This window comes from Callospermophilus lateralis, chromosome 4 (genome assembly GCF_048772815.1).
Source record: "Callospermophilus lateralis isolate mCalLat2 chromosome 4, mCalLat2.hap1, whole genome shotgun sequence".
Classification (NCBI taxonomy): domain Eukaryota; kingdom Metazoa; phylum Chordata; class Mammalia; order Rodentia; family Sciuridae; genus Callospermophilus; species Callospermophilus lateralis.
Genome location: NC_135308.1, coordinates 126778134 through 126805633, shown reverse-complemented (window position 1 = coordinate 126805633; position 27500 = coordinate 126778134). Strand labels below are relative to the sequence as shown.

General features: G+C 34.5%; 1 protein-coding gene across 6 annotated transcripts in view; it reads left to right on the top strand.

Moving 5' to 3' along the window:
• Osbpl8 (oxysterol binding protein like 8) overlaps positions 1-27500 on the top strand; it is a 192452-nt gene that overhangs the window by 48687 nt on the left and 116265 nt on the right. For 5 of the 6 annotated variants that reach the window (XM_076854889.1, XM_076854893.1, XM_076854892.1 and 2 more), the window contains exon 2: positions 14174-14282. In XM_076854889.1, the coding sequence (XP_076711004.1) occupies positions 14241-14282 (42 nt within the window). In that variant the 5' untranslated portion in view covers positions 14174-14240. Of the gene's footprint in view, positions 1-8073; positions 8152-14173; positions 14283-27500 lie in introns of those variants that run through there. The other variant, XM_076854891.1, reaches the window with a different exon arrangement.

Here is a 27500-nt window from a genome sequence, read left to right as displayed (position 1 = left end):
AGCACTTTTGCTTTTGAGAATCTTCATTTTTGCTATGTATGTACTTAACACAAAACTGTGGGCTGTCCTGTAAGATAGGAAACCACAATATAGTTTGCTGCCTTCAGAGTCAACCATCATTCCAAATGGCCTCATAATGTGCTTATGATTAAATGGCTATGTGGTAAAACTATCAGCCTTGCTTATTAGGTGCTCCTTTTTCTTTTTTCTGTAACTGACATACAGTTTATTCCCAAACTAGAAAAGTCTTTTTATAAAAATTACTTTCTCTAGGAACTTTGCTGGGGAAAGTGTAGACAATGAGGCACCAGTTCTTCACATAGTGTCTAGAACACTGATAACAAAAGAGAGAACATAGCGTTTTTAAACTTTGAATTCAACTACTAATTAATGTTTAAATTAAGATACAAACCTAGCTTTAGCTTGGCAATTTTGAGAAATGAGTCTTCAGGGTTGTTGTATACAGTACTCTTCTACAGAAAAGTTATTGCACCTTTTTTTTTGTGTGTGTGTGGTTATAAAAGCAATATACTCCTTAAAAAGCTTAAAATGGCAGAGGAGACTACTTTGGTTTTTCTTAAGCCTATTCCTTAAACCCTACTGCCATCAAATTTATTTTTAATTACTATTTTAACTTTAAAAAACACATTTCATTTCTCCAGATTTATTATCATTTAAACTTTTATCATTATCATTTTGACTTTTCACCTCTGAAATATGGAGTGATTAGTGCAGTCAAACTTTAAGCTCCCAACCACCCTCTTCCTCCTTGTTAGCAGTGTTTCCTAACTCCCTTTTATCAAAGGTGAGGAATTTAAGGTACTTGTCTTAAATTTTATCCTCCCTTTCCTCTTCTTGCTGCCTTCTTTGGTGAGTCATGTTATAAATTTTACTTCCTGTATGTCGTCTTTGCTTTAAAAATAGTAATTCTGTCTTTACATAGAATGGTAATATAGACTAATTCTGAAAATGGAAACCCCCAAATCAGGATTCATTCATTCATTCATTCATTCATTCATTCATTTTATAAATATCAGCTCTTTAGTATTGGAGTAACACAGGGCCAAGAACTGAACTTGGGTCTCTTTTCTGTCAGCACAGGTTTTAAATTTCATCTGTTGACTCCCAGTTTACATTTCTAGCCTGATCTTTCTGTTTCATCCTCACATCTGCATGTTCAGCTGCTCTTTATGTTTTCATTAGATGTCTAACTGGCATCTCAAAGTGAACATGTCTCGTAGGAGACATATCCATATCCATCTCTTTCCTCTCCAAGTCTTCTCATGATATACTGCGTATCTGTTAATGGCAACTTCATTTTTTTCAGTTGCCCAGGTGCAGCTGCTGAATTTGGCAGGCTGGATCTGATAGGCAATGAAGACACTCTCTTTATACACAGTAATGTTTATTTTTGCAATACTGTGAAAGCAAAAGTGAAAGAAGAGATAGGAGAGGGAAAGAGAGAAGGGCGGGGCAAAGGAGGATGAGGTAAAAGGAAGGAGGAGGGGGAGTGGAGAGAAAAAGGGGAGAGGGTCGGGAGGGAGGGAGAGAGAGAATCTGGACATAAAGAGAATACATCACCAGATCTGGGAAACACCAACTCCTGAAGTCTTATAGCTGGGGAGTCCTGGGGCAACTTTTCAGAGTCCCCATGGGAAATCCTGGGCAGAGCACCTCTCCATGGGTGAGAACCCAAAGTCTTTCTTCCAGTGGGACTCCTTAAATACAAATTGGAACAAACATTGTACTGTTCTAGCAGCCTGCATGACTTAGTGCTGCACTTCATTCCCCAGAGGACTGGCCACATTGCAGAAGGGAGGATGTTCACCCTGAGAAAAGTAAAATAACTGAGTTCCCCTAAGTGAGCCAAATCAACAGAGAAGTCAGTATTCTTTAATGTTCTGTCAGGAACATTCAAAGGTCACTGCAGATACATGAAAGGGAAGATCTTTAATATTTTTCCTTAATCCTTTTTAGGGCAAAAATCTTGCTGAGTTCCTTTCTGGCTCACCAATAAATCAATTTGACTCTATAGTCAAAGTTTATAAAGAATTTGACATTGTTTACCACATCTGCTACTATTCTGCTGCAAGCTACCATTGTCTCTTTCCTGGATTATGGCAGTAGCCTTCTAATTTATAATCTGTTCTCAACTAGCATCCAGAGAGAACCTGCATAAATAAGATCCTTTCATTTCTTACTTTTCCCTTTCAGCAGTACCTTCCCATCTCATTCAGAGTAAAAGTCCAAGTCCTTGTCTTACCAAACTTTCTGTGATTTGGAACTTAAGTTATCTTTCTGTCCTCTTTTGCTCATTATTCTCTTCCTTGTTCTAGTTACCAAGGTAGTCTCTTGACTATTTTTCAAAAACTCCATATTCTTCTACCCCATGTCTTTGTGTTTGCTGATTAGCGTTCCGCCTGGACATTTGTGTGGCTCACCTCTTTGTTCTGAGTTCTTGTTTCAGCATCCTTTCAATGAGACCTAAAGGCCTTTCTAAGCAATGCTATCATCTAAAATTCTCCCTTATTCCTGCCCATGTAATGTAATTCCTCCCTGCCTAATTTTTATAATTGGCACTGATTGCTGTCCAAGTATTCTCTCTCTCTCTCTCTCTCTCTCTCTCTATATATATATATATATATATATATATATATATATATATAAACAATATACTTTAATTGTTAAAAAATGATCAGATCCAGTTAGTGGAGGAAAACAAACTATTGCAGATACTTCAAGCAAAAAGAAATTAGTAATTTATTGACAAAGTTGGAGATGTGGAAATAGAAGACTATTCCTTATCTTCAGGTTTATCTCTGCTGAATGTTATAGCTGCTTGATTGTTCCACCTGGCTACCTGACAGGAGAACATTTGTTGATCACTGTAAAAACCTCATGTTTATCAAAGTCCATGTGTCTGTTCACTGCCATCAGAAGAAAAGTTTGTTGTTTTTTTTTCCCTCTCTCACCTTCTAAATATTGTGTAGTACATTGCATTAGCCAGAGGCAAAAATGTATAACAAATATAATTCTCATCTAGTGCTTTTTAATCTTCTGTGATATAAAGGAGAGCACAGAAGGTACTGAGAATGAATGATGAAACAAATGTGTCTGTATATAGATAAGATATGAATACATACTTGCATGAAACTACTCAGGGTTCTCTAGAAAACACAGACAGTCTGTGTGCATTGTCTGCAGGGGAAGAGATTGATCAATTGCCTGATATTAAGGGATTGACTTATGTAGTTAGGGGGATTGGCAAGTATGGAATTTATAGGACAGGCTGTCAGGCTGTAAGCCCAGGGAGGAATTGGTATTGGAGTTTTGAGTCCAGAGGCACTCTGGGGATAGAATTCCTTCTTTAGAGGACCTAAATTTTCTTTTTAAAAAAGTCTTTGGCTGATTAAATGAGTCCCTTTACATTATGAAGTTAACTTGTTTTACTCTGTGCTGATTTAAGTATTAGTCATATCTAAAAAATACCTTCACGACAATATCTAGACTGGTGTTTGACCAAACATTTGGTACTCTAGCTTAACCAAGTTGACATATAAAACTAACCATCATGGTTCATCCTTTGCCAACTTGGCATCTGTATATATCTCCTTAAACCACGCTATTCTTCCCTCTCTCCAAATTCATAGTGATGTTATAATCCGTTTATAATGTGACTGTTTATAATGTGACTGTTTTTGGACACAGGGCCTTTTGAAGAGTTAAAGTTAAAATGAGATCTTTAGGGTATTCTCTAATTCAGTATTTCTGATGTCCTTATAAGCAGAGTAATTTGTATAACTGTGTCCAGAGGAAAGACCATGTGAAGACATAGAGAAAAGAAGGCCACTAACAAACCAGAGAGAGGCCTCAGAAGAAACAAACCTGCCAGTGCATTGATCTTGAACTTCTAGCCTCCAGACAAATGAGGAAGTATCTTATTTCTCTGTATCTTATCTATATACAGATACATTGCATTGTTGAAGCACCCCATCGGTGGCACTTTGTTAAGGAAGCCCTAGTAAATTAATATACTAGTTAATATCCAAATAAAGACAATAACAAGGTCATACTTCTACTTAATATGATACAACTATTCTGTCAATAATGTACTAAACCTTTTTGCAAAAGCAGATGTAAAATCTGTGGGTCATATTCATTCTCTGTATAAATCTACTATGATATAGAGTTAATAGTACCTCAAAAATACTAAGATATAAAGTCAGTACATCTTATAAGGGAATAGGAGAGGGAAGAAATAAAATATAATTGATACATTCATATACAAACATTCATAACAAAATTAGAAATTACAGATCTCATTTCTGTAACTATTCATGTAGTTGTATCAGGTGTTTGTAACTACCTTCTTCTAGTACATACTGTATTCCCTTCATTCTCAACAGTTAACCTCTTCTGACTTCTGACTGGTTTTAGATCTGATGCAGAGACATAAACCACCATTTTGGAAGAATCTGGGTGATTAGTAGTCTTACCTGGATTGGGTTGTTGTAGTTTTCCATTGATTTTAATCACAGTGTGTGGTAGTACTCAGAGATCCCTAAGGAATCTCCTAAATTTAGAATATCCTTCCTTACCTCCATTGGAGTAGCAGTCTAATTTCCCTGGGTGATTGGGACCAGTCACTTTAGCCACCACAGTAACTCTTTTTCTCCTTGTTGATTTGGAGGCATAGGGACCCTATAGTGGCTCGGTGGTAGTTTCAAACTACAGTTCATTGGGATCGTTGTGTCTCTTGGTGGAAGCATGCCTTTCCTTGAAACTAAGACCTGTAGAATAGCTGAGCATTAAGTTGTTGAGATAAGAAGCAAAAATTTTTCTCGTAGTAGGGATAATGGTGATGCTTATCACTCCCATTTTTTCCCTCTGATTCCTGGAGTTATAGATTCTGACTATGAAAGAAACAATACCTTTTATTAGATGTTTGTTCAGAGCATATATGGCTTCCTGGAGAACCATGTCCCAGCAAGATATTGCTATCTAGCTGGTTCTATAATTGAATCTTCAAAGGGCCAGTCCTCTCTTTTATCAAGCCAGTTGCTTCAAGACAGTAGAGAATGCTATAAGACCAGTGAATTCCATAAGCATGGGCTCATTGTTGTGCTTCATTTGCTGTGAAAGGAGTTCCTTATTCAGAAGCAATGCTATGTGGAATACCATGATAGTAGGTAGGAGTTTCTAAGTCCCCAGATGGTAGTTTTGACAGAAACATTGAATACAGGGATGGCAGATCTGAATCCACAATATCTATTATAGTGGGAACAAAATGCTGCTCCTTCCCTGTTGGAAACAGTTCAATTTGATCTGTTACGAACAGGTAATTTTATAATGACCCTGGTCAGTGGTGCCATATTGGGTACTCGTTGGTGGTTTCTGCTGCTGGCCAATTGGGTCCTTCGCAGTGGCTATAACCAGGTCAGCCTTATTGAATGGAAAGCCATGTTGCTGATTCCAAGCTCCAGTCCTACCACCATGGCTACTCTGTTCATGAACTCATTGGGTAATAGCAATAGTGACTGGAGAAAGGCTGCCTGGTATCATAGAATGAGCCATTTTGTCCATTTTATCATTAAAATCTTATGCTACCAGGATCACCCTTTGGTGAGCATTCCCATGGGACATAGATATCCTCCTTATCTATGACCAGTTAGAAAGTATTTCAGGCTTTGTGGACCACATAGTCTCTGTCATAACATGTTTTTTCTTCCATAGCCCCCCTTCTCCTTTTCCTTCTTTACAGTCTTTTACAAAAATAAAAATCATTCTTAAATTATGTGCTGTAGTTTGCTGACATGCCCAACCTAAAAAGTAAAAATAAAAAAGGTTCCTTAAGTGAAAATTTTATTGGAAAGGAATATATATTTCCAGACAATGAAGGTTAGGCAGGGTACTGCATTTATTTTAATCATAAATTGGAATGAACCCAGGAGAATATTAATAAGGCATACAAAACGCATGCTTATGTATATGTGTCCAACACATAATTAAGAAATACAGACAGTCCCCAATTTAATGATAGTTCTACTTAATGATTTTTTTTTCACTTTACGGTAATGTGAAGTTATAGTAAAATAACAATTCTGTTTTTCACTTTCAGTAAGTATTCAATAAATTATACAAGCTATTCATTAATTTATTATGAAATAGGCTTTGTCCACTTGTATGCTAATAGAAGTGTTCCAAGCTTGTTTAAGGTAGGCTAGGATAAGCTGTAATGTTCAGTAGGTAAGGTATATTAAATGCATTTTCAGATTAGGGTATTTGCAACTTAAGGGTTTATTGGTACATTATCCCATTTTAAATCAAGAAGCATTTGTAGTCACAAATCATCTGTTTTACAGCAAGTTAATTACCAAAGTTGAGGTAAAAAACTCAAAAATCTATAGGGACCTGATCAATAAAGAACCACTTTTAAAGTGTCTAAGTAAACAATAGTTGGTGAACTGTTTAGTAAGTCCAAACATTAGCCAAACTTTGTGAAGATTAAATAAAATATGTCTTCTGATTGTATCTGATCTTTGATGATCACCATTTAAAGTGCAGGCTTCTGTTCCTAACATCCATCCTTTTAGGTAATTTTTTAAATCTCTAGCTATGTAGTCCTTGAAAAAAGACTTGTGCTTTCAAGTCCATGGGTGTTAATCATTCAGGGCAAGAGGTTATAAAAGTATTATAAAAAGCATAAAATGGATGTTACAATTAATAATCTTATAGGGAAGAAAGGTACATAAACTGTTATATAGACAAATTTAAATAATTTAAAGTAGATAATAACATGTGACTTATGAACTTAAGAAGTTCAAAAAAAGAATACTTCCAGTTAGGGGAAGTAAAGGAAGGCTTTATGAAGAAGGTAATATGTGACCTGGCCTTCACAGGGTGGGTTAGATTTTGTTATGGAAAGGAAACATTCTCAATTCTCAAGAAGGAAGAAAGTGGGAGAAATATCAGAATATGAAAGCACTAGCATGTATGGAGAATAATGAATTGGCTGAGACAAAGGGTCGGGAAAAGCAAGAAATAACTGAGAAAGGCAAGTGTAAGCAAAATCATCATTACCGTCAAACACCAAGGGAAGATTTTAAATTCTTTAATGAGAACAACTTAAGTTTCCTGACATTAAATTGACATGCTCAGATCTATGCTTTTAATTTGGGGAGAGAACCAGTATAACATGTAGGTGTGAAGGCAGGGGAAGTACATGAATGCACGAACACTGTTGAGAAATCTTCCAGTGGAAGCAAAAAGTCATAAGAGGGTAGCTTTAAGACATGTCAGAGGATGGGAAGATCAGCAAACTATAACTTAAAATCTAGAAATGATTTTTTGTATTTTTAAATTTGTAAGGTACAAAAAGGTGGCAGGGTGGGAGAGGAGAATATATGACAAAGACCATATGAAGTGAGAAAGGGCCTATTACTAGGAAAGTTCAAGCATATGGACAATGGAAGAACTGACAGCATAAATCCTTACTATAAGAGTAAAGACTTATTAGATGAGCTCAGAAGCATAGGTAGAAAACATAGTCACAGAAAGGATGGTAACAGAATAAATTAAAATGGGATCATATAGAGTTGCTAAATTCAAAGCATTTGTGTATACTATTGAACATTTCTTTTAAAAAGGATTCTGTTACAGGTACTTTAAGTCAGTAATCAGAATATACTTACAGGATTCACACAAGTAGCAAAAATGAGTGCAGCAATGAAGGTACAGATACAAATACATTGTGAGAGGTGGGTGCAAACTAGAGAATACCTGCCCCTTGTAAAGTGGAAGGTTTCTGCTAATCTCTAGTTACTGCTCAATGTTTCCAGATCTTCCATAATTTCAAGACAAGTCCTAAATCCATATTGTTATATACAGTTTTTCATTTTTCATTTTTTTTTTGAGACTGTGAGAGTTTTAATACTTTTTTTTTTTTTTTTTTTTTTTTTTTTAGTTTTCGGCGGACACAACATCTTTGTTTGTGTGTGGTGCTGAGGATCGAACCCGGGCCGCACGCATGCCAGGCTAGCGCGCTACCGCTTGAGCCACATCCCCAGCCCATACAGTTTTTCATTTTTAAAATACTTAAAAAAATCATTTTCCTTCCTAACTATTTGGAATCAGATCCTGACCTTGCTCATGGTAGGCAAATACTCTACCATAATGCTAACTTTCCAGCCCTAAACCTTTTTTTAAAATCCAAATCAGAGCCAGTTGCCTCATATTTTGTGACTTTTGGTTTATATACTGAATTCCTTATATATGTGGTTTCAATACTATTTTGTTTATGTAAAACTTTTGAGAATGATCTGTTGATAAAATATAATGTGCTTATAATTACAGAAAATCATATATCCTCTTACGATTTTACTGTAAAATCAAACCCTTGCTTAAAAAAATCATTTGAGAAACATCTGTCTGGCATTCGGTGCCTAACATTTTATTGAACTTCTATCACATGTCCACCACTAAGAATATAATACATTCATGTCTTTAAAAATTAAATGTGCTCTCAACACTTCCCTCTTCATTCTGAGACTTTACTCTGCTATATTATTTGTATTCTGTCAACAAAAATAATTTAAATTCATATATTTTTCATATAAAAATAAATCATTCCTAATATATGCTACCATTTCTGCAAGTTATGGGGAGTGATATTGTATGAGATTTCTCTCCTGTTACTGGAGAATCAAAATATGACCTTGTCCTAACTGTACTTCTTGTATCCTGAGTCACAAAGGTACAATAAAAGTGATTTTGTGTGCCCAATTCCTTATGTAGCCTGGCTAGACTTTAAGAGAACAAAAAAGTCGGGGGGAAAAAATCATTCAAAGGCAATAATAATAATAAGATAGTCCTATGGAGAAGAATTCAGAAGCTAAGATCAAAAAGTACAGGGACATGCTGGTTCAGGAAAACAATAAAGAAAATAGACATATTGTGAGTAAAGGAAGAAGCTTACTTTAGGGTTCAGGCATATACCTAAAGGAACTAAACAGGAGAAAAAGTGTGATGGCAAGTGTTAGACTCACCAGGAAAGATTCCTTTAAAATGCCAGCAGATATATAGCTTACACCTACAATTCTAATCTGAAACATTACAACAGGATGACCAAAATGTGCTTTACTATTGTTTTTAAAAATATAGTTTCTCAGGCTCATTTGTTTACATGTTAGCTATGGCTACTTTCATGCTACAACAGCAGAGGTAAGTAGTTGGAGTAGAGATCCTGAGGCCTGCAGTCTAAAGTAAAACCTGTTTACTATCTGGCCCTTTATAAAAACAGTTTGCTCACCTATGTGCTACATGGATGTACTATATCTGTTTCCCCTTAATAAATGAAAAAAACCTAATAAAAGTATTTCCTGCTTAGTCATGTATTGTGGTACATGGGGAGCATACCACTGAAATGTACATGACTGACTAAAAGTCTTTTTTGGGTACCAGGAATTGAACCCAGGGGTGCTTAACCACTGAGACACATCCCCACCCCTTTTTTATTTTTTATTTTGAGACAGAGTCTCATCAAGTTGCTTAGGGCTTCAATAAGTTGTTGAGACTACTTTGAACTTGAGATCCTTCTGCCTCAACCACCTGAGCCTCTGTGATTACATGTGTGTGGCACTGCACCCAGCCGACTGTCTTTACATCAGGTACACATGCTTAAAAGTATCAAAGCCTGAATATTTATTAAAAAACATTAAAATGAAAGATGACCAAGGAGAAATTAATTCATTTATAATAATCCAACAGTCCTTTCCCATTGATACCTAAAAATAGAAGGGTACAATCTTGCTAGAGAAACACCTGGTAGGCTTATCTGCAGATTATTCATTTGTAAATATGAGTGGACACTAAGGATCACTAGACACTTGTGGAAAACAGCATAAAGGGGAAGAGTCAAGACAAAGGAACGAAAATGACTTCAGAGGAAATGGGATTTCCTGGACAGAAGAGCACTGAGCAGTAGCTACTTAAAAGAAAATCTGACTTATGTACTAAGTCTCAAAAGAAAAAACTGCAAACATGAAACAAGAATAGACAGACTAATGTTTAAACAGGGAATTAAGAGTTTTAGTTTAAGAAAAAAGTTAAAAGTCAGTGGGTGGACTGAGAAATGGAATGGTCTCAAGTTGGTAATTGGACCAGTTGGTGATCTAAGAAATAAAGTTGCTTTAGGATGTAGTACACAAAAATACAAATAAATGAGATCGGGAAATATCAAACTGAAACCCAGAAACATGGAGGCCCAACATATGCTTAATAAAAATTCCAGCAAGAAAGAAGAGAACATGGAAAGGAAGAAATAAGTGACCAAAGAAACTGAAGAAAACTTCCCCAAAGTGGAGAGAGAACTTTGAATTGAAAAGAAATCTTTGAGAACCAATAGGATTAATCAAGATGAAGCACCCATTATAAATCTCTGTAGTTTGATACTTAAAATTCTCCCCATTCTAAATGCTACAGTGTGGATGGAAAAGTAATAAATACCACAGTGTGGATGAAAGAGTAGTAACCATTTTTTTTTCTTGTTTAATACAGTAGGATAGGTGCACTTTGCTTTTTATGAATGATTCCACAAAGCACTGGAGAATAGAGATACATTGCCAGACTTATGTTTTGGTATTAAATGTTGGTTACAGTTCTGTATTCTAAAATATCAGTTACTTGGTAGTGGTGAACTTCCATACAGTGCATTTCCCCTAAGCATTTTGCTTTTCTCTGAGCTCCCATAGTACTTTCTTCAAATGTCTTTTTTAGTATTTGTATACTAATTTATTTCCATTTATATCTAATTTGTTTAACTGAATTTTTTTTTTTTGATAAATTCAGCAAAAATGGGTTAAATGTTAAGGTGAGATACATAAACCTAAGAAGTTCTGAAATCCATCCTTTGCTATTCATTCTCCACATGATCTAATCTAGTCTATGGCTTTAAATGCCAACTCCCAAATTTTCATCTCAATATAACAACTCCCAAATTTTTATCTCTAGTTTAGACACTTTTTTTCCTGAGCTCCCAACTCTTATATCCAACTGTTTGCTCAAAATATCCAGTTGAATGTGGAATAGATGTTTCAAACTTACTCTCTAAACTAAATTTCTAATCCAAGTCCTCAGCCTTAGCCCTTTAAAGAAAAAGCAGCCTTCCCTATGCCATTTTATGACCATTAGTCCTTCTAGTCATTCAAACCAAAACTCATGTTCATTCTCAATTCCTTTTTCTTTCATACTCTGAGTCTATCCTTCATAAAATCTTCAAAATACATGAAGAATTCTACTACTCTTCAGTATCTTTATTGCACTCATCTTCATGCTGTTAATACATTGTTTTTTCTGGAGTAGTGCAATAGTGTTTTAGCTGAACTTCCAATTTCTACTCTTCTCCCATTGTAGTTACTGTCAGCACATCTTCTGCTCTTCTCTTAGCTTACAATGTTCTGGTTACATTTCTCCCTTGATATTCCTCAAACCTACAAGTTATACTCCCGCCTTAGTACTTCTGCACTGGCAATTCCCTCTGAATTGAAAAAATTTCCCTTATTTCAAGTCTTTGATCAGAGGTCACCTTTTCAATGATCCACCATGACCATTTCTATTTAAAATTATAATCCTTTAATCTCTGGTTTGTTTTAGCCTGCTCCCCACCCCCCTTCTTTACTTTTCTTCCTCCACCTCTTTCTTCCTTCTTTTTTTGTCATGCTAGATTTAACCCAGGGCCTTACATATATTAGGCATAGGCAAGTACTCTGTTACTGAGCTACACTACCAACCACTTTTGGTATTTATGTATGTATGTATGGTTGTTTGTTTTGGAGTACTGGGGATTGAACTAAGGGGCACTTGGTCACTGAGCGGCATCCCCAGCCCTATTTTGTATTTTATTTAGAGACAGAGTTTCAACTGAGTTGTTAGTGCCTTATTTTTCCTGAGGCTGGCTTTGAACTTGCAATCCTCCTGTCTCAACCTCCCAAGCTACTAGGATTATAGGTGTGTGCCACAGTGCCCAGCTTATTTTATTTTGAGAGATTTCAATAACATGTCTAGGCTGGCCCCAAACTTGATCCTCCTGTCTCTGTCTCCTGAGTAGCCAGAATTACAGCTGTGCACTACAGCATCTGACTGCACTTACTATTTTCTCATATATTATATAATTTACTAATTTGTATATTCTTTGTCTTCCTCTCCTAGAATATAATTTCTATGAGAGTAGTATTTTGTTTTTTGTTCATTTTGCTCATTGATGTATTCTAAGTATAATACCTAGGGATGAATGAATTGCTAAAAGGAAATAGGATGAGAAAATTGGTAACAGTTTTTGAAGTAGAAACTTCCTGAGGAGGTTTGATTTTTGTTTTTAATACTGCAAATTTCTATAATGTGTCTCTCAGTATTCAATGCTAATTTCAGTGTGTATCCCATAAACATAAAGTTCGATTATCTGCTGTTTCGTATTTTATTTGCTCATCTAGATAATTGAGTTGATAGTATTGGCTCAGTGCAATAAAAGTTATTAAACATCTACCTGGAATTAAAACTGGATAAATTAATAAAATGCAGTCTCTCTCCTTAAGAGAATTGGTTCATGAGAAGTAATAATTACAATGTATTGGAATAGATACAATGAGGAAAGCCCTCTTTAAAATTTCTGAAACTGAAAGAGTAGTCTCTTGGGCTAATCTTTGTTTTTTAATTTTTTCTTTTAGTTGTCAATGGACCTTTATTTAATATATTTATTTATACGTGGTGCTGAGAATTGAACCTAGTGCCTCACATATGCTAGGCAAGCACTCTACCACTGAGCTACAACCCCAGCCCAATCTTACTGGTTCTATCAAAGCAACCTAGTGCCAGCCCTCCAAAGGGCTGCAGCTTTTCACATTTGCAGAAACTGCTCTTGGAACTCTTGACAAATGACTGAAAGTCTACTGATTAGATGGCTTGGCTTTTGTTAGGTGTTTTAAAGGAATAATTATGGAGAGGTTATTGGAGGTGTTTGCATCCATATAGTTACTACAGGTATTCAAGCTAGGAATTTTGTTAAAAAGTTGAAAAGAAAAAAAGACTTGGAAAGAGAGACTTCTAAGACTTTTGGAAATAAAAATAAGTGTGAAAGGAATATGTATGCATGGTAAACACAGAAACATGTGAAAACAAAAAGTATTTTATATGTTATGCTGTCATTTGCTTTTTCCACCTAACATGTCATAGTCTTCTTTATAGTTTGGTATAAGCACATCTACCTTCTTTTTTAAAACTGCTATTCCATTTTATTTCTGTAATATAACTTAAGGAAGTTCCTAGCAATCGACAATAAGATTGTTTCTATCTTTTTCTCATATTATCTATTACTTTGTTGAATGTGTTTATAAATCTCTGTACATTTATTTATCTGAGGGAAAATTTCTACTGAAATTACTGGAGGAAAGCATATATATAAAGCAAAAATATACAGAGGACCAGTAGAATAGAAGAGGAGGAATCAAGGGGAGAGAGCAGAAGAAAAGGGGAAGTGTTGGGGAATGAAATGGAGCAAATTATTATGTGCATATATAGATAAGTCACAGAGAACCCCACTATTATGTGTAATTATAACACATAATAAAACATTATAAAAATACCTACTTCCCAGGGAAATTTTATTAATGGGATGAGTGGGAGCATTGAATGTAGTACCTGGCATAGCATGTATGCTTAATAAACATGAGTTTCTTCATTCTTTCCTCCAAAAATCAAAATCAAACAGTTATCCTCCAAAAACGTCATTGTGATTCATATTCTCATCACAATAGTGTATGAGAATATCTTCCATGTTGGATTTTAGCATACTTTTTAGTTTTCACTAATGTAATCATGAAAAATTAATTTTATTTGATTACAAGTAGAGTCAAATGAAATGATTTAAGTATCTTTTCAAGTTTTAGACAGTTTCATTGGTTTGACATTCTTCTTAGTTTTTCCTGTTCACTTGGACTGCTTTTTTTTCTGTCATTTTTCTCTGAACCTTTACCATTCTTCAAGTACATATCCTTTTTTGTTGTTGTTGTCAAGAAATTTCCCATTAGCAGCCTTAAATAATTTCTCCCATTTTGTATACTTAATAGTTTATATTCTACTTAATAGTTTCGTACCTCTCCTAATCCATGTGATTTTCTTCTAGGATTTCCAGACTTATAGAATGGCTAAAGATTAATGGAAAGAGAAGCATAAATCTATCTTCTTCCATTATGGAGGCAGGTTTGACAGATGGAGAACCTGACCGAACTTCGGTGAGTAGTTCAAATATAGCATAATAAGTATACCTGTGGCTGTAAAGAATTTCATGTAAGCCTTGATTTTGTTCTTAAAATGTATTTTAAAAAAACTTTTAAAAAGTATTTTAAAAGTAATGGTTTAATTCCTCTGTTGATATGAGAATTAAGGATAGTTTAAAGCTTGTTGGAATGTAGTGTATTCAGTTCTCTGATATTTCTGCTCCATCTCCTATTTTCCCTACCTTCCCAGCCATGTAGTGCAGAATGCAGCCCATACTGATATAATAGTTTGTGTTATTTTCTTCAAAATATTTTTTGTCTTTAGTGAAATCGAGAGAAAGTTAACAGTTTAGGAAATAAAATACCTCTAATCTCAAGTTACATGGAGCTGTGAGCAAGCAGAGTGAATAAAACAGTTAAAATAAGAATTAAGGCAATTGCCATGTATATATTTTTTCAAAATATTTTTTCAGTTGTAGATTGACACAATACCTTTATTTCATTTATTTATTTAATTTTTAATTTACATATGATGGTGATGCATTACATATGCATTATATATGACGCATTACAATTCATATTATATAGAACACAATTTGTTCATATCTCTGGTTGTATGCAAAGTATATTCATACCAATTCATGTCTTAATATATGTATTTTGGATAATGTGTCCATCTCATTCCACCATAATTTCTAACCCTGTGCTCCCTCTCTTCTCCTTCCACTCCTCTGCCCTATCTAGAGTTCATCTAGAGTTCTTCCCTTGTTCCCCCTCCCTACCCAACTATGAATCAGCCTCTTAATATCAGAGAGAACATTTGGCATTTGGTTTTTTGGGACTGGCTAACTTCACTTATCATTATCTTCTCCAACTTCATCCATTTACCTGCAAATAGAGTCATATGATTTGCACAAATTGAATCAGGAGGATATACACAATTTAAACAGATCAGTTTCAAGCAATGAAATAGAAGACACCATCAGAAGTCTACCAACCAAGAAAAGCCCAGGACCAGATGGTTACACAGCCGAGTTCTTTAAGATCTTTAAAAAAGAACTAATACCAATACTCTTCAATTTAATTCAGGAAATAGAAAAAGAGGTAGCACTTCCAAATCATTCTATGAGGCCAACATCACCCTGATTCCAAAACCTGGCAAAGATACATCAAAAAAAGAAAACTTCAGACCAATATTTATTATTTTTTAATGTAGTGCTGAGTATTGAACCCAGTGCCTCATATGTGCAAGGCAAATGCTCTGCCACTGAGCCACAATCCCAGCCCACCATGTGTATTTTTTTTCTACAAAAGGATGAAAGTTTAATAAACATTGCTATTTGTGATCATGATTGAATTATATTCTGAAATTAAAATAAGCAGGGGTAGTGGATAAGTACATATTACCTATAAATTTTTAAAAATATACCATTAGGATAGATTAATCGATTGGTCATTGTACAAAATGATTTGACTACAGAATAATTTTGTTTTCAATTATCTTGTGAATTTTGAGTGATTACATTAAATATTGATTTATAGACTATTAGAAATATTTTTGTTACCTAGAGTAAAGTGCTTCTCAGTAGTCAACTGGTAGCTTTATTAATTTATTAGGTGACAGGTTCTTTGATAAATCTATGTTGTTGGAGTAAGGCAGAGGCCAACTTTCTGTCTTTCAGTTTGCTAGGGAGATGAGAGTTAATATACTGAGGTGTTTATAGATTTTGATGTAGTGGATGTGCTTTGTTCAGGCTCCAATGTACAAACAGTTTAATGAGTAATAGCAAAATGCAGGTTTGCTGACTTGTCTTGTTTCTAACCTTTTTGGAATTTCTGGTTCAGATGTTTTTTAGATGCTTAAGTAATCAAAAGAAAAGTTAAACTTTAAAGTAATCATTTGTTAGTAGAGAATAAAATGGGAGTGAAGATAACTTATGATGATTATTGTCAGAGTAACTATAAATGGAAAACTGATGGTAGATTATTTCATTTTTACTGTGATTTCAGAAAAGAGTTAAGAATAAACCTTTTCTTTAGAACATGATGTCTATTTTTTTGTTATAAACATCATCTTTTTTAAAGCAGATGGACTTTCTTTAGCTAAAATAGTTTGATCTGCTACTGATAATAAAAATGTCAATAATAGGGCTGGGGGTGCAGCTCAGAGATAGAGTGCTTGCCTATCATGTGTGAGTTCCTATGTTTGATCCCCAGCACTCAAAAAAAGAAAAAAGTCATTATTAATAAGAAGTTGGCATTTTCTAAGAGTATTATTTATTAGACTGTCTTCATAATAGCCATTAAAGGCAGATATTTGTTTATCCCCACTTTCAGAGATAGAGAACTAGGCTCAAGGATCTTCTCACAACTTAAGTGGCAAAATTGAAGTCAGTCTGTATTGAATAATATACCACCGAGATGATGACTATATGCCTGTCTTTCAGAATAGAATCACTTGGATGTTAGAAGCTTTCTCAGATTTGCATTCAGATTTTTCTTGACAAGAATATAGATGGTGCTTTGTATTAAATATATTCCTTATCTTAAGGAAAGTTGTTACCAGAGGAAAGTTAGCAAGTGATTAAATTAAATATCTTGATACAGGGGAGCTTATATTATAAAGCCTATTAGATGACAAATTTTTTATTGTATTAAAAATTTATTATACAAATGACTCCAGAAAAGAATGAAAGTTTTTAAAATATGTATGAATCTATAGTATTTTATAAAGGACTGAATTGAGGAAATATTTAAGATCCTAATTGCAACTGAGTGCTTTGAATCCGAGGTTTTTAAAAGTGTAATGAACTGCAAAGATGATTTAGTTCAGCAATTCCTAGAATGTCATCATTGAGTATCTTACTAATGAGCTTAGATGATCCAATCTCTTGAAACTTTGATTTTATATATATACTAGGTTATTGATGACTACTCAGATTTAGTGGTTATAAAGTAAGATTGATATATTATTAGTGTTTACTAAAAGCTTTAAATCATATTCTAAGGAATCTGGCTATAACGTTGGGCAAAATTGTGGAGCTTGTATGTGTGTACATGTAATTTAATGGAATTCTGTTGCTGTTTTTGTTTTCTTTTTATAAATACTATTAGTTTAGCTTCATCATTATTTTAGCATATATTTTGTTGTTAGTGATAGCACTTTTGTAGCAAAAGTATTTTTGGTGTACAATTTCCCAATAATTGATCTTTAAGACATTTATTCATTCAAGTCCAATTATAAATTATATGCTAATTACTAATCCTCTTTTAAATTTTACCATTGGTCATTGTACTAGTTTCCTATTGCTATTGTAGTTTAAAGCAACACAAATTTATTATCTTAACAGTACTTGAATTCAGAAGTCTAAAAGAAGGGGGTTGGCAGGATTGTGTTCCTTCTAAAGGCTTTGAGAGAGAATGTCTCCTTGCTTTTATCAGTGTTTAGAGGTTGATTTCATTCCTTGGCTAATGGCCCCTTCATATATCACTCTAGCTTCTGGCTTTTGTTTTCACATTTCCTACTTCTTTCTTTGACCCTTTGACCTCCCTTTTATAAGGACCCTTGTAATTACATTGGGCCCACTGAGATAGTGCACTCAGATAATCATACAGCCGCTCTATTTGGAGCTCCTTAATTTAATCATATCTGCAAAGTCCCTTTTTCCAGATAAGGTAACATTCACGATTCTAAGGATTAGGATGTGGATATCTTTGGGAGGCTATTTTTCTGCTTACAAGAGTCAGTACTAACCTCTGGAGCAACCCACTCTATTGGAATTGGGTCATATTGCTGGATAATTCAAAGTCTTGAATGGCATCTCGCCTTGATTGAAGTCATAAGTTATGAGAATTCTTAAGTTTAAGATATCTTCCTCAAGTAAAATAATAAAATGCAAAAATTTTAGTCACCAATTTATTACCTACATACTCATTCTCTCATATTAAAATAACTTCATCTTACTAATAGCTGCTTGCTAACGTTTTATATTAAATCACATGGTCAGCTAATTGAATAGAGACTAATTTTCTTGAAGTTTTTGTTATGGAAAATATTAATTTTAATTATACTGAATTAAGAAAATAAATGGTTTATTATAATGTAACCTCATATACCTGTCACCCATCTTCTTCAACAGTTTTCAACTCAGATAAGTTTTGTTTCATCTATGTTCTCATTCTCCCAAATCATAATTTTTTTTAGCAAATCTTAGATATGATTTTATTCATAAGTATTTTGACATATAGCTCTAAAATATAAGTACTTTTCTTCAAAAATTCAACCATAAATACATCATTATCCCTAAAAATTAAACTTCCCTGATTATCTCAAATATTCTCTTTATAGTATATTGTCATTTGACTTGGTTGATATGTCACTTAGGTCTTTATGAACCTTTTAAGTCTCCCTTTCATGTGTTTTAAATATTCCTTTTCAATTTATTGAGAAACAAAGTTGTTTGTTCTTTAGAGTTTTCTATAATATTGGTTTTCCTTCTATGGTTATTATTTAATATAATTCTTGGTTCCCTATATTTCTTGCAAATTAGAGTAGGATAGTAGAGGTTTGGCCACATTCAAATTCAGATTTTTCTAGGCAAGAATACTTTATAGATGGAATTGTGTATAGTTATCAGGTAGCATATAATGTTGTCTTCCTGTTATAAAAGCAATCACATATATTCATTGCCTAGATCTTTTAATTCAATAGGTGCGTAAATTAGTATCCTAACTGGCTTAGAAAAAATGAGGACTTAAGAGAATAACTGTGACTGCTATTTAAGCAAGAAAGCAAACCAACCAACCTACATTTTGTTAAGTATTTTGTTTTCTAGACTGTTATTCTTTCTGCCATTTTACAACTTTGTTGAAACTTCTACTAAAGGTGACATTTTAAAAAGATGAAAACAATTTGATGGATATACTTTATGTTGTATTTTGCATGTATCTTCCTTAACTTCTGAAAGTTAATAGTACTGCATTATTTGTTATTGAACTTTCCAAATAGGCACTAAAGATTCTGTTTTCTGGGCTGGGGATGTGGCTCAAGCGGTAGCGCGCTCGCCTGGCATGCGTGCGGCCCGGGTTCGATCCTTAGCACCACATACAAACAAAGATGTTGTGTCCGCCGATAACTAAAAAATAAATATTAAAATTTTCTCTCTCTCTCCCCCTCTCTCTCACTCTCTCTTTAAAAAAAAAAAGATTCTGTTTTCTTCTTCTTTTCCTTTTTCCTTTTTCTTTTCTATCTCCAACTTCCATTGTTCTTATTAGAAGCTTGAAAAATACAGTATACAAATCTGGCAGGTATATAATAGGACTCTTCAGTAAATTTGGGGAGCTTAGCTGGAGAAAAAGTTAGTTTTGAAAAAATAAGAGAAATGGCCAGTGGTTTACACAGTGTATTAGCAGAATTCCTAGCCAGAAATCTTATATTTCCAGTTGCTTGGGAATCTTCTTCAAGTATGTTTCTGGGACTCATAGACTTCCGAAAACTCTTTCAGAGAAATCTGTGAGGCCTGAAAGTATTATAATAGTCATACCTTGGTATTTTATATCATTTCCTTTGAAAAATTTCTCTTACAAGTGTAAAATACAGTTTTTCAGAAAATACATGAGTTGTGGTGATGTCATGATTTGGTTGGTATTGGATTGTGTCTTAAATTCTTAGTTTATCTTTTCTCCTAAGGGGTGTTTTTATTTTTAAAATAAGCTTTATTTTAGAACAGTTTTAGTTCTACTGAAAAATTGTAAAGGTAGTAAAGGGTTCCCATATACCTCATACGCACTTTCTCCTACTATTAGCTTGTATTGTTGTAGTACATTTGATACAATAATGAACTCATTTTATATTAACTGTAATTCAAACTTGATTCACATTTCCTTAGTTTTACCTAATCTCCTTTCTCCATTCCAGGCTTTGATCCAGGATGCTGTATTACCTTTAATGCATGTTAGGGTCATGTTAGGGTCTTCTTTTTTTTTAATTTAGTTTTTTTTAAATTTTAATTGTTGATGGACCTTATTATTATTTATTTATTTATGGTGCTGAGAATAGAGTCCAGTGCCTCACGCATGCTAGGCAAGTGCTCTACCACAGTGCCAAAACCCCAGCCCACAGGATATTCTTGGTTATGACAGTTTGTCAGACTCGTTTTTACTAAACCTTGATAGGTTTTGTTCTGTTGTGGTATAGGGATTGAACCTAGAGCATAGTGCCTGCTAGGCAAGGACTCTCCCGCTGAGCTATATTCCCCAACTCAGCCTTGACAGTTTTGAAGGGTACTGGTTAGGTATTTTGTACAGTGCTTGTCATCATGTATTTTTCTGATGTTTTTTTCATGATCAGACCAGGTGTAGTGGTTTTAGGTTGAGAATTGCTCATGTAAAACTTAAGCAATTAATGCTTTAAGAAAGAATAATGGACAGCTACTTTGTGTGAAAAATGGAACAGAAAATTAATGGACTTGGTGGGGGAGTGAGGAAGGGTGGAAGATGAGCAGTAAAAGGAAGAAATGACAGTGCCGTGGAGAATGAGAGTGTTGACCAAGATAAAGTTTGGTTACTTTGTGATTGTACCTTGAATTAAGATGTGATCTGTAACTTTAAAAAGTATTTTTTTAAAAACTTTTTTTCATTTTGGCATTTTAAAGATAGTTGTTAAATGCTTACTGACTTGTTTTCATAAGTTTTAATATTTTATCTGATTCATATCATCTATAATCATTTTTTATTTTTTTTAATTTTTTTTTATTGATTGTTCAAAACATTACAAAGCTCATGACATATCATCTTTCATACATTTGACTCAATTGGGTTATGAACTCCCATTTTTACCCCAAATACAAATTGCAGAATCACATCGGTTACACACTCACATTTTTACATAATGGCATATTAGTGACTGTTGTATTCTGCTACCTTTCCTATCCCCTACTATCCCCCCTCCCCTCCCCTCCCCTCCCCTCCCATCTTCCCTCTCTACCTCCTCTGCTGTTGTTCAATTCTCTCCCTTGTTTCCCTCCCCCTTTCCTCTCACAACCTCTTATATGTAATTTTGTGTAACATTGAAGGTCTCCTACCATTTCCATATGCTTTCCCTTCTCTCTCCCTTTCTCTCCCCCCACTCGTCTTTGTTTAATGTTAGTCTTTTCCTCATGCTCTTCCTTCCTGTTCTGTTCTTAGTTGCTCTCTTTATATCAAAGAAGACATTTGGCATTTGTTTTTTAAGGATTGGCTAGCCTCGCTTAGCATAATCTGCTCTAATGCCATCCATTTCCCTGCATATTCTATGATTTTGTCATTTTTAGTGCTGCATAATACTCCATTGTGTATAGATGCCACTTTTTTTTATGCATTCATCTATTGAAGGGCATCTAGGTTGGTTCCACAGTCTAGCTATTGTGAATTGTGCCACTATGATCATTGATGTGGCAGTATCCCTATAGTACGCTCTTTTAAGATCCTCAGGGAATAGTCCGAGAAGGGTGATAGCTGGGTCAAATGGTGGATCCATTCCCAGCTTTCCCAGGAATCTCCATACTGCTTTCCAAATTGGCCTCACCAATTTGCAGTCCCACCAGCAGTGTACAAGTGTACCCTTTTCCCCACATCCTCGCCAACACTTATTGTTGTTTCACTTCATAATGGCTGCCAATCTTACTGGAGTGAGATGGTATCTTAGGGTGGTTTTGATTTGCATTTCTCTGACTGCTAGAGATGGTGAGCATTTTTTCATGTACTTGTTGATTGATTCTATGTCCTCCTCTGTGAAGTGTCTGTTCAGGTCCTTGGCCCATTTGTTGATTGGGTTATTTGTTATCTTATTGTTTAATTTTTTTTTCTCCGTTCAGGATGATGCTAGCCTGAGGTTTAGCATAGATAGCTTTTACAATGTTGAGGTAAGTTCCTGTTATCCCTAGTTTTTCTAGTGTTTTGAACATAGAGGGATGCTGTACTTTGTCAAATGCTTTTTCTGCATCTATTGAGATGATCATATGGTTCTTGTCTTTAAGTCTATTGATGTGGTGAATAGCATTTATTGATTTCCGTATATTGAACCAGCCTTGCATCCCAGGGATGAATCCTACTTGATCATGGTGCACAATTTTTTTGATATGCTTTTGTATTCGATTCGCCAGAATTTTATTGAGAAGTTTTGCATCCAAGTTCATTAGAGATATTGGTCTGTAGTTTTCTTTCTTTGAAGTGTCTTTGTCTGGTTTTGGGATCAGGGTGATGTTGGCCTCATAGAATGAATTTGAAAGAGCGCCTTCTTTTTCTATTTCTTGAAATAGCTTGAAAAGTATTGGTATTAATTCTTCTTTGAAGGTTTTGTAGAACTCCGCTGTATACCCTTCGGGTCCAGGGCTTTTCTTGGTTGGTAGTTCTTTGATGGCTTCTTCTATTTCTTCCTTTGTTATTGGTCTGTTTAAATTGTGTGTGTCCTCCTGACTCAATCTGGGCAGATCGTATGACTTAAGAAATTTATTGATATCTTCACTATCTTCTATTTTATTGGAATATAGGGTTTCAAAATACTTTCTAATTATCTTCTGTATTTCTGTAGTGTCTGTTGTGATATTGCCTTTTTCATCCCGTATGTTAGTAATTTGAATTCTCTCTCTTCTTCTCTTCGTTAGCATGGCTAAGGGCCTGTCGATCTTATTTATTTTTTCAAAGAACCAACTTTTAGTTTTATCAATTTTTTCAATTTTTTTTTGTTTCAATTTCATTGATTTCTGCTCTAATTTTAATTATTTCTTGTCTTCTACTACATTTGCTGTTGTTTTGCTCTTCCTTTTCTAGGTTTTTGAGGTGTAGTGTGAGTTCATTTATTTGTTGGTTTTTTCTTTTTTTGAGGAAAGAACTCCAAGAAATGAATTTCCCTCTTAAAACTGCTTTTATTGTGTCCCATAGGTTCCGGTATGTTGTGTCTGTATTATCATTTGTCTCCAAGAATTTTTTTATCTCCTCCTTTATGTCTTCTGTAACCCATTGATCATTCAGTAACATATTGTTCATTTTCCATGTGATGTAGGATTTTTCCTTCCTTCTTTTATCATTGATTTCCAATTTCATTCCATTATGATCAGATATGGTGCATGGTATTATCTCCACGCCTTTATATTTACTAAGAGTTGCCCTATGGCATAATATATGTTCTATCTTTGAGCAGGATGCATGTTCTGCTGAGAAGAACGTGTATCCACTTGATGATGGTTGATATATTCTATGTATGTCGGTTAAGTCTAGGTTATTGATTGTGCTGTTGAGTTCTATAGTTTCTTTATTCAGTTTTTGTCTAGAGGATCTGTCTAATGGCAAGAGCGGTGTGTTGAAGTCACCCATAATTATTGTGTTGTAGTCTATTTGACTCTTGAAGTTGAGGAGAGTTTGTTTTATGAATGTTGCAGCTCCATTGTTTGGTGCATACAAATTGATAATTGTTATGTCTTGTTGGTGGATGATTCCTTTTAACAGTATATAGTGTCCTTCTTTATCCCTTTTGATTAACTTAGGTTTGAAGTTGATTTTATTCGATATGAGTATGGCCACTCCTGCTTGCTTCCGAGGGCGATGTGAGTGGTATGATTTTTCCCAACCTTTCACCTTCAGCCTGTGTATGTCTTTTCCTATCATTTGAGTCTCCTGAAGGCACCATATTGTTGGATTTGTTTTTTTGATCCAGGTTACTAGCCTATGTCTCTTGATTGGTGAGTTTAGGCCATTAACATTTAAGGTTACCATTGAAATATGATTTGTACTTCCAGTCATGTTTATTTATTTATTTATTTATTTTAGTTTGGCTAGTTTTACTTTTTGATTATTTTCCTCCCCCTTTACTGAGATACCTCCCGCTATTAGGTTTGGTCACTATTTTTTAATTCCTCTTCTTGTAGTATTTTGCTCAAAATGCTTTGCAGTGCTGGTTTTCTGGCTTTGAATTCTTTTAGCTTTTGTTTATCGTGAAATATTTTAATTTCATTGTCAAATCTGAAGCTTAATTTTGCTGGATACAATATTCTTGGTTGGGATCCATTATTTTTCAGTGTTTGAATTACGTTGTTCCAGGATCTTCTCGCTTTCAAAGTCTGTGATGAAAAATCAGTCATTAACCTAATTGGTTTACCCCTGAATGTAATCTGCCTCCTTTCTCTCGTAGCTTTTAATATTCTCTCCTTTTTTTTTGTTTTTTATGCTAGTACTTATATAGGTGAGCCATGATTTTTATATATATATATATATATATATGTATATGTATATGTATATGTATATAATATATATATTGGAGTTAAGAGTTGGGGAGTCTTTGTAGCATTTTATATTTTTCTAGATTTATCTATTTTGTATAGGTTTTCAAAATTATTTAAAATTTGATGTCCTGTTATTTTTAAAATCCATTATGTCTTCCTTTGGGATCTTCTATTTTGTGAATGTGACACTTTTTTTTCTTCCATATTGCTTAACTTTTTCTTTTTCTTTTTTTTGTTTAAAGAGAGAGTGAGAGAGGGAGAGAGAGAGAGAATTTTAATATTTATTTTTTAGTATTCAGCAGACACAACAATCTCTGTATGTGGTGCTGAGGATCGAACCTGGGCCGCACGCATGGCAGGCGAGCGCGCTACCGCTTGAGCCACATCCCCAGCCCCTTAACTTTTTCTTATATTCTTTTTTATTTTCCCAAGAGCTTCTTGTTGAATTTCTTAGTCTTCCATCTTATTAATTTATTGTTATACTATAGTCATTTTGCCATTTATTTCATTAAATATTTTTATACTCATTACAATCAGTTATTTTCTTTAATTACTTGTTCATGCTGCAGTTTTTAAAAAATCTTGGCATTTCTTTTTGAACATATTTATTATCATAAGTTTTTGAAGAGTTTGGTTCACTGTTTTCTCTCCTTTGACCAAGATTGTTCAGTTTGTCTTTCATAGCACCTGGGTACCTTAGGATATTGTGTGTGTGTTTGTGTTTGTGTGTGTGTGTGTGTGTGTGTGTATACTCTCTTGGAAATGATAGTTTCCTGAGAGTATTAACTGCTCTAATACTGTCCTGAATGGAAAGTAAAAGTTCAGGGACTTGTTTTTGACTATTTTGGTCAAGCTAGGAAATATGTATGTTAGGGTAGAATTTATTTTAATAAAATCATAGCTTCATTGTTCTTCATTTTTCCCTTTCACTTATATTTTTTATTTCTTAGGGATCTTTTCTGTATTTCTGCTCTAAGTACAGTTCTTTTTCATAAGCTGCCTCCTTCATTCTAAACACTTAGCTCATTTTGGAGAAAGGGCAATGACCAGCTTCTAACTTCTTCCTTTTTTTTTTTTTTTAAAGATGCATACAGCAATTGAAATATACACAGTTTTAAAAAGAACTGTCTCTGCTTGGTATTTAATCATTTTCTGCTCTAATAAACACAGAGTGGGCAATGATCTGTCTAGGGCAATATTGTAGGGGGAAAAAGCTTAGAAAGTTGGCTGGCTCCCAGGGCTCCTTCCCATCCCTGCTCCCTAGTCTTTCTTCCACTCTTTCTGTTCTAAGGTTGCTTCCCATCCATCCATCTCTTGGAATAGGTTGTGGGGTGTGTGTGTGCTGGGGGTGGGGGGGTGTTTACTTCATTAGTTATTTAGTTCATCCTTGCAAAAGTAATTGATTTCTTTGTTACTGCTTTTGTGGTCTCTGTGGAGACCACATAATGGGTGAAGTAGCATGTGTAAATAGATCACCATATATGAGGGAGGGGGAACCAGAGGGGTCAGTTATTTTAGATAAGGGGAGAAAATAATGTCAGGAAAGTTTTCATAAAGGAGGCTATACTTGACCAAGTGTTGAAAGGAATTTAAGTCTCTCCTGCCTTAGGAAGGTGAGAATGGAATTGTGGGCAGAGGGTACAATGAGAGTAAACAAAAGTCATGTTGTATCATAGTGTATTCAGAGAATTCCAAGTAATTTGCAGTTTGTTATGTTTGCAAGGTGCAGGATTGATGGGTTTGTGGAGGAATTCTTGATGTAAAGTAAGATTAGCAAAATTATGGAGAGACTTGAAGACAAGGCTAAAATGTTTTTCTCTCTAGTTTTGAAGGGCTAAGGGAGCCTACCACACGCAAAATCATTGAATTGCTTTTTCAAGACTTCATGATTCTAACTACAATATACATTTTAGAAGGATCTCTATGTCAGCAGAGTGGAAGGTAATTTGCTGAGGTTTAAGAACTTCATCGGATAGTAGCAGTAATGGTAGGCAAAGGAAATACAGGATAGATATGAGCGATGTGAAGTATGTAGAATCTTTAGGAGCTTGTTTTGGACTTATCTGTTTTAGAGATGGAGGCAAATGTATGTGAGGATTATAAAGGTAAAGAAATTCAGTAACTTCTGGGGTTTCTGTGTTTTGTGACTAGGTGGCAGATAGCATTTATTAAGGGAGAAAACAGAGCAGATCAAGCAGGGAAAGATGAATTCAGTTTTGGACATACTGAATTTGAGATAATTTTGTCTCAGTGGAGATGTATAATCTCTGTTGCAATTAATAAACTTTCGTATTATAGGAGAAGGAAATGTGGGATGAATCTGAAGAAATTAGCAAAATCATATTATGTACATATATAGATATACCACAGGGAATTCCACCTTTATGTATATGTAGAAAGTACTGATGCTAAGTATTTTTAATCACCTTAGTAGAATATAGAAGGCTAGTTCGTTTGATGAGATACAGGGTTGAAGATAAGAGAAGCAGAAAGACAGGTACTATGATGACTAATAGGAAACTGGCATCAGAGAATATAATTGTTAAGCGGCAGCATTTGACTCAACGAACACTGGACTGCATGTGTTCATTTTAAAAGAAAACAGTTTCTTTAGAGATCATTGAAATGACTGGCTATGAAGTTTGGGCTAGATATATGAGGAGAGTGAATTTAGCACTAGGAAATTGGCAGGCTAAGATAGAATTAAGAGACAAAAAAAGTACAAATTGAAGTCAATGAACAGGTTAAATAGAAGTTACAGAATAGGCGAATTAATAGTAGTGTGCCTGTGTTGTTAAGTTGTAGCTAGGATTTGACTGTATTTCTTGGAGTCCTCCATCATCTGTTGTTCTACTACTCTAGATGTTTTCAAGTCTTGATCTTACTTGCATTAGAACTTTTTAAACATAGGAAATAAGTTTATTATTGGTTTTTCTCAATTCAGAGATACTCACTCTTCATCATACTTTGTTTCTTT